We start from the raw sequence: 7962 nt of genomic DNA on the forward strand, positions 1-7962 counted from the left end.
AATGAAAAGTTTTAGGAACACATTATGTGCACTCGAACGCACTGAGGTTAAGCAATAGCCTTTAACTTTCCTTTGGACTTGGAGGCAATTTGATGCGGCAGGGCTGAGGTCGAGAGCCAGGAGAATCCCGAAGTCCGATTCACTTGTGCACCAGGCCGAGTTGGAAATGTTGGGTACAGTTCCCCGGAGTATTGAAGCGACAGAACCAGATGTTTGGAAGGCACTGGGGGCCGGGTTGAAATTGAAAAGTCGGGTACAGGACGATACCGGAGTCTATGCCCCCAGACCGTATCGAAGTGAGTGAAGTGGTGCTTGGATGATGATTTAAGCTCTTGGCCAGACTGATAAACGTTAGAGTATCAGGGTCTGAGGCGAAAGAGAGGGGCGGTTCAACACTGAGGAGTCCAGTAGAACAGAGGGATCTAGGAATACAGATACAAAATTCCCTAAAAGTGGTGGCACATCTAGACAAGAGTAGTAAAGAGAGCTTTTGGTACATTGCCCTTTATAAATCAAAGTATTGAGTATAAGAGTTGGAATGTAATGGTGAGGTTGTATAAGACATTGGTGAGACCGAAATTGGAGTATTGTGTGCAGTGTTGATCACCTAATTACAGGAAGGATATTAATAAGGTTGAACAAGTGCAGAGAAGGTTTACCAGGATGTTGCCGGGACTTGAGAAACTGAGCTACAGAGAATAGTTGACTAGTTTAGGAATTTATTCCCTGGAGCGTAGGAGAATGAGGGTAAATTTGATAGAGGTGTATAAAATTATGATGGGTATAGATGAGTGAATGCAAGCAGGCCTTTTCCACTGAGGCCAGGGGAGGAAAAATAAACAGAGGACATGGGTTAAGGGTGAAGGAGGAAAAGTTTAAAGGGAACATTGGGGAAGGTGCTTCTTCTCGCAGAGAGTGGTGGGAGTGTGGAATGAGCTGCCAGATGAAGTGGTAAATGCGGGCTCACTGTTAACATTTAAGAAAAACTTGGACAGGTACATGGATGAGAGGTATATGGAGGAATATAGTTCAGGTTCAGGTCAGTGGGACTAGGCAGAAAAATAGTTTGGCACAGCCAAGAAAGGCCAAAAGGCCTGTTTGGTGCTGGAATGTTCTATGGTTCTATGGTTCTAAAAAGATAACGAATGGAAGAGCATGTCCTTCCATGGAAGATATCGCCACGATTTGAGCAGACTAGATTTTGACAAGAACGGCTGGCTCTTAATTGAAGGTTTCATCCCAGAAACAGAAGGATTTCTTACGGCAACATGGGAACAGTTGGTTAGCATGAAAATATCTAAAATACAAAAACAAAAGACCAACAAATTGAAGATGATAAATTCAGACAAAGACAAGAGATACAATCCAACACATTACAAGATCCTGCAGCATTGATTAATTACAGTGGAAAGCATCATTCATCAAAATATTGCTTCACAGTGCACATTCTTAAAAGACACAGTACCTTACTATAAATACAAACCTGATTCAGTTTTAGAATCAAAGTCCTGCAAATTACACTATGGCTGATCCATCATTACAGAAAGGACAATGTATCCAGGATAAAAGGGCAAGAAGAACTTACTTACAGAATAGACATAACCATTCCAAACACACATGACATACAGAAATCAATTGCTGAAAAACACCAGAAATCTGCTGAATTAGCAAAATAAACTGAAAGACTGTGCAGCACGCTGTCCCAATAGTAATATCTGCAACTGGTATCATCCCAACGTCACTACATAATAACATTAAACAATTAGTTCTACAAAGAAATATTTATGTAAATCCACAGAAAGCAACAATGTTAAACACCACTAGAGTAGTCCGGAATTTCCTATCAATTGAGAGATGAGTGTGTTTGGCTTGCCTGTGCCTCAGGAAAAACCAGTTTGAGCTTAGAAAAAATAAATCATAACCTATTAATAAAGCAATCCTTACCCTGACGATGTAGTTCATAGTGCATTACCATGGGATAAAGTGCAAACTAGGAAATAAAAGACAAAATGAAGGTTCAATATAAAGGCTTTGCATTGGTGTTTAAAAGTGACAGCTTCAGTCTGCATCCTTTACACATTAGTAGCAAATATCCGAGTCTATGCAGTTTTTTTATATATATATATATATATATATATATGTGTGTGTGTGTTTGTCTGTACCTCATACATTTGCACAGTACAGTAGTTTTAGGTGAGGATCTCTGCAGTTTAGGAGCGTAGTTCAATTAAAATCTGACCTGCCAATGACCCTTTGGCCTTGTACCTTATTGTCTGCCTGCTCTGCATTTTCTCAGCAACTGAAACACTGTTTCCCTGAGCTATTCTGTTCTCTTTTTCCTTGTACGGCCTCATTGCACCGATATGATGAAATGATGTATTTGCATCTCATGCAGAAAGGTTGTCTATTGTACCTCGGTGCATGTGCCAATAATATGGCAATTTACCGATTTATTGTTGTCAACAATACAGCGCCTCACAGAGTGATCGTCACCAGTTGCCAACACTTCACTAAGCTCTCTGACAAATACGACGTCCATCACTGAGACGCTTCTGGTCTCTCCCATTCATGGAGATTCATCTCCACTTTTCCACCCCTCCTCCATCACTGAAATTGAAAACTACCAGCCTTCTTTCTTCTCATTACGTTGGGTTATCATTACGAAACATCACTGTGACTCTCTCCACAGAGGCTGCCCGACCGGAGTATTTCCCGCATATTCTGCTCCTGTTTTGATGCAAGAGCAGTGGACACTTACCAAAATGCACAGTGTCCTGCTCTCCATATTTCCACAGCAGATGACCATTTACATCGTCTGATAATGATGCAAACAATGCGTTAAATAGTGTGAAATGTTGTGTTGGATGTGCAGTCAGGATTGCAATAGGATATCAGGGGAATGTTCGCCTTCACATGTAACTAGTATCACAATATCAGTATTGTATCTTTTCTAAGACATACATCGCTGTTAGTTCCGATGTCTGTTAACAGCATTTTACTTTATGTCCTAATATCCATGGATGCATTGAATTAATTCATGTAATCTCAAACGCTGAATCTTGAAATGCAGTTATAATATTCTTTGTCAGTTGAGCTACTGAACTTTTTGACTCTGTTCTCTGTTCCCATGAAAGACGTTCAACAGATACACAAGGAGACTCTGCGGGCACAGACTGAAACACTGAGAGTGAACACGATCCTGATGAGGGAGAAGGTGAAGGTTTTCCAGCTGGTTGATCGATACGCTGAGCTCACGGTCATTTCTACTGTTCAACATCGGAGTCTGGTGGAACATGAGCTACTGGCAAGAGGCAGAGTCCACGAGGAGTGGAGACAGAAGCATCTCAGTGGAGAGCTGGAAAAAATCGGCATAGATCACTTGTTCCAGAGCACCTTTTCCCAGACTAAATCCAAATCTGGGAGTTCTGCAGCATTGGTCGGAATCCCTGGGATTGGGAAAACAACAATGGTGCAAAAGATTGTTTATGACTGGGCCGCAGGGAAAATATATCAGCAATTCCAGTTTGTCTTCAGTTTCAGATTCCGGGATTTAAACACCATTAATTGTCGAATAAACTTGAGGGAACTGATTCTGGATCAGTATCCTTACTTTGGGAACATCCTGAGAGAGGCCTGGAAGAACCCAGAGGGATTGCTGTTTATATTCGATGGTTTGGATGAATTTAAGCACACAACTCATTTTGCTGACAATCGAAGAGACACAGAATGCGACCACCAGTGCTCAGATCCCAAGTGGTGGTGTGAAGTGTCTGACATTGTGTACAGTTTAATCCAGGGCAAGCTGCTCCCAGGGTGTTCAGTGCTGGTGACAAGCCGAACCACTGCGTTACCCTTACTGGAAAAGGCAGAGATTAGTGTCTGGGCTGAAATCCTGGGATTGGTTGATGAAAAACGGAAGGAATATTTCATCAGACATTTTGAAGATCAGACGGTGGCAGCAGCTGTTTTCAAATATGTGAAGGAGAACGAGATCCTGTACACCATGAGCTACAACCCCTCCTACTGCTGGATCCTCGCTCTGGCACTGGGTCCCTTCTTCACACAAAGAGTCAGGGACCCGCAGCGAGTTCCCAAGACCATCACCCAACTGTACTCCTACTATATTTACAACATCCTGAAAAACCACGGCTGTGAGATTGAGAACCCCCGTGATGTGTTACTCAGGGTTGGTCAGATGGCCTTCAGAGGAGTGTATGACAAGATGATTGTGTTTACAGATGGAGATTTGATCAAGAACAATCTTCAGCCTTCCCAGTTCATGTCCGGGTACTTGATGGAGCTATTGGAAGGAGGGGATGCTCCCCCGTGTGTGGTGTACACATTCCCACACCTCACTATCCAAGAGTTTGTAGCTGCAGTCGCACAATTCCTGAATCCACATCCCGGGGATATCCTGAAATTCCTCACTGAAGCCCAGAACACGACAGATGGGCGATTTGAGGTATTTCTCCGTTTTGTTGCTGGTCTCTCCTCCCCAATGACAGCTCGGGGCCTGGAGGAGTTTCTGGGCCCATTTCCTCATGAAACAACCTGCCAGGTGATTGACTGGGTGAAGGAGGAGGTTAAACGCCAGAGTGGAAACACGAGGAGTGAAGCTGGTAAAAAGAGCCTCCTGAACACATTGCACTACCTGTTTGAGTCTCAGAATCGCTGGCTGGCTCAGGCCGCACTGGGATCTGTGAAAACACTTTCATTCAGTGAAATGACACTGACTCCAATTGACTGCGCAGTCCTGTCTCATGTCATCGGACTCTGTGATACAATAAAACACCTCGACGTGGAGAACTGTCACATTCAGTGTGAAGGAATCCAGCGGCTGGGACCCGGGCTGCACAAGTGCCAGGAGTTGAGGTAACTTGATTTGTATCTCTGAACTATGAAACTGTTCCATTGTGCTGTTTCAATGTAAAACGATTTGGGTAAAACTGTAGGATATCAGGTAATAAAAGACTGTGTTAAATGACCAGGGTATAGGTCAGTAATTCCCAAGGACCGGAGGGTTCTGTGGTTCCTTGTGAAGGGATGTTGGAGACTTCATCAGATCAGTGGACAATGGCCATTGGTTTAATGGTAGTAAATCACAGGAATGGCCGTGTTTCTCACTGCCTGTGACACGTCCATTGACAATATTCCTTCTCACTGTTACTGACACCCAGACCGACACTGACTGCAGCAGTGGGTCTGAGATTCACTCCCCCTTCCCGGTGAGGGACAAGAGACCGTCAGCAGACTGTCCCAGTGAGAAGGAAAGAAATACCATTGTGAGATTGTCCTCCCCTGCCCTTCCCCATGTGTAACTATCACCATCACTCACTACTAGATACTCAGACTCCATGGGCTCATCTCCCCTTCCAAATTTGGGTCTCAGTTCAGACACACCCCTCCCGTGCAATATTTTACTGGATCAACCTATCATGTTGGACTCTTCCCCATTCTCCTTCCTCCTGTTGGATCTCTCTTCCCCATCCCCTTCCACCTGCATGTTCTGTCTTCCTATCCCTTTTCCTCAGGTGGTGCCTCTTCCACATCTCCTATCGGAATTATAATTTGTGAATTTATAATTCACAAATCCTCCTCACTGTGGGTATATCTCCCACATTTCTGCCCTGACCCTACCAATGCTCTCAAGTCAGTAACACTTCTTTTCATCGTCTGGGAGTGAGACAGAATGTGTGGAGTTTACAGGGTCACACCGACAGACTAAATTACTGACATTCGGTGAATACCCTGGAGCTGGTCAGTGAGGGACATTGACAGTGATGGGAACTCCAATCAGTGATTTACTGAAGATTTTAATGTTTCCTGAAATATCCGAGTGAGAGAGGTTTTCTCAGACTCACGGTTTTTGAATCATTTTTTCATCAATTTGTCTGTTTGACTTTAGACTTGGGGCAAATAAACTGGGAGATTCTGGAGTGAAACTGGTGTCTGCAGCTCTGAGGAACCCGGAGTGTAAAATACAGCAACTGTGGTAAGTACCAGGCTGTCGGAGATTGTTTTCACCGTCACTGGGTGTCTGACACTGAACATTAATGTGATCAGTAATTGTGTTACTGAAAAACACTGGGGATTTGTACTGTCTCCGGTCTCTCTGTGTCCTTCACCCTCACTCTCTCTCATCTCCAGGCTGAACCATGTTGGTCTCACAGATTCTGGTGCCGTGGATCTCGTCTCGACTCTCAGAACAAACCGATTACTGACAGAGCTGAACCTCAGTGAAAATGAACTGCGTGATTCAGGAGTGAAACTGGTGTCTGCGGCTCTGAGGAACCTGGAGTGTAAAATACAGACACTGGAGTAAGTACCAGATTGTTGGAGATTTTATTTACAGTCACTGGGTGTCTGACACTGAACATTAATGTGATCAATAATTGTGTTACTGATAAGCACTAGGGGTTTGTACCATCTCCTGTGTCTCTGTCTTATTCACTGTTTGCCTCTCTCATCTCCAGGTTGAGGGATGTCGGTCTCACAGATTCTGGTGCTGAGGATCTCGCCTCCGCTCTCAGTACAAACCCATCACTGACGGAGCTGGACCTGAGTGATAATAAACTGGGAGATTCAGGAGTGAAACTGGTGTCTGCGGCTCTGGGGAACCCAGTGTGTAAAATACAGAAACTGGAGTAAGTACCAGACTGTGGGAGATTGTGTTTACAGTCACTGGGTGTCTGACCTTGAACATTAATGGGATCAGTAATTGTGTTACTGATAAACACTGGGATTTGTACCGACCCTGTCTGTCTGTCTTTCATTCCCACTCTCTCGCGTTATCTGCAGGCTGAGGAAGGTTGGCCTCACAGATTCTGGTGCCGAGCATCTTGTCTCCGCACTCAGTACAAACCCATCACTGACGGAGCTGAACCTGGGAATTAACTCCCTCACAGACCGATCTGCACCCGCTCTCTGTCGCCTCATATTGACCCTCCCAAATCTGGAGTGGATCCGGTGAGTGTTTGTGTTAATGTTCAATGTGATAAAATATCAGGGGTATTGGTCTGTGAGCATGTTGAAACATTATCCCCGTCCCCTGTTACTGACACTGATGTGTAAACTGTTTATTTCATCTCTGTTTTTCAATGTGTTTCAGACTGGTGGGGAATCGGTTCAGTGAGACCGGGGAGAAGGAACTAAGATCGGTGCAGGATCACAAACCTGGACTGATAGTGATCCTTTGAACATCTGAATGCATGAACATCCCCACACTTATGGTGACATTTTCACCGATTCCCCAAGCTCCTCTTTAATGCCCGCACTCCAGGTTTGATTCCTAATGATTCTAACGGAACGGGCTCTAGTCTCGCGCTTTGTGCCTTTTGAAGCTGTCCTGCAGTGACGTATTTCCTCCTCTTGTCCAATGCCGCTGATTCTGACGCATGACCAAGTTCGAGATCTCACACAAGTTAGGCTCTGCGGAATTGCACAGTCAGGAAGAGCCCAGTGGCCGGGTTCATTCTAGGACACGAGTATCCCGGGGTGGGATTATCCGGGGAGAGAATCCTTTTGTTTACTTTGCTGAGGACAGTACTTTCGGCTGTCTGGCCGATACATGATGTTAAATTGACAAATACTTCGGCAGTGACCCTGGATCTACAGGGATCTCTGAATTGTGATTTTATAATCATCGGTTCCCCGATGCAGAGTGACGGTGAGAAACGGGACTGATGATTCAACCTGTCATTCGGTGTCGCCGGTCAGTTAATTTTGTGTGACTGTGAGTGAGTCGGGAGCAGCTTATTTATTCCCGCACGTCAGCAGCTCACATTTGTCATGATGAAATCAATAAACAGCTGTAACTTACTGTCTTGTCGGACTTTAGTCTCATTAGAGGAGAAACAGTGACCTGGGGTTACTGCTGCCCCCAGCACACGATGAACTGAAATAATGGGTCTGAGCTCCTCACACTGGTACAGCAGCGTCTCAGCTGAGGGATGTCAGTCTGGT

The 7962-nt window shown here is 44.7% G+C and overlaps 1 protein-coding gene across 1 annotated transcript in view; it reads left to right on the top strand.

Annotated features, from left to right (window-relative positions):
* The window catches only part of LOC140724164 (NACHT, LRR and PYD domains-containing protein 12-like), a 34583-nt gene extending 27026 nt beyond the window's left edge, over positions 1-7557 (top strand). The window contains exons 7-13 of the mRNA XM_073038648.1: positions 3135-3738; positions 3787-4872; positions 5906-5992; positions 6148-6318; positions 6474-6644; positions 6799-6966; positions 7109-7557. Of these exons, the coding sequence (XP_072894749.1) occupies positions 3135-3738; positions 3787-4872; positions 5906-5992; positions 6148-6318; positions 6474-6644; positions 6799-6966; positions 7109-7196 (2375 nt within the window). The 3' untranslated portion in view covers positions 7197-7557. The remainder of the gene's footprint in view (positions 1-3134; positions 3739-3786; positions 4873-5905; positions 5993-6147; positions 6319-6473; positions 6645-6798; positions 6967-7108) is intronic.
* Positions 7558-7962: the final 405 nt, after the last annotated feature.

The sequence above is a fragment of the Hemitrygon akajei genome, unplaced genomic scaffold (genome assembly GCF_048418815.1).
Source record: "Hemitrygon akajei unplaced genomic scaffold, sHemAka1.3 Scf000168, whole genome shotgun sequence".
In the NCBI taxonomy this organism is placed as follows: Eukaryota; Metazoa; Chordata; class Chondrichthyes; order Myliobatiformes; family Dasyatidae; genus Hemitrygon; species Hemitrygon akajei.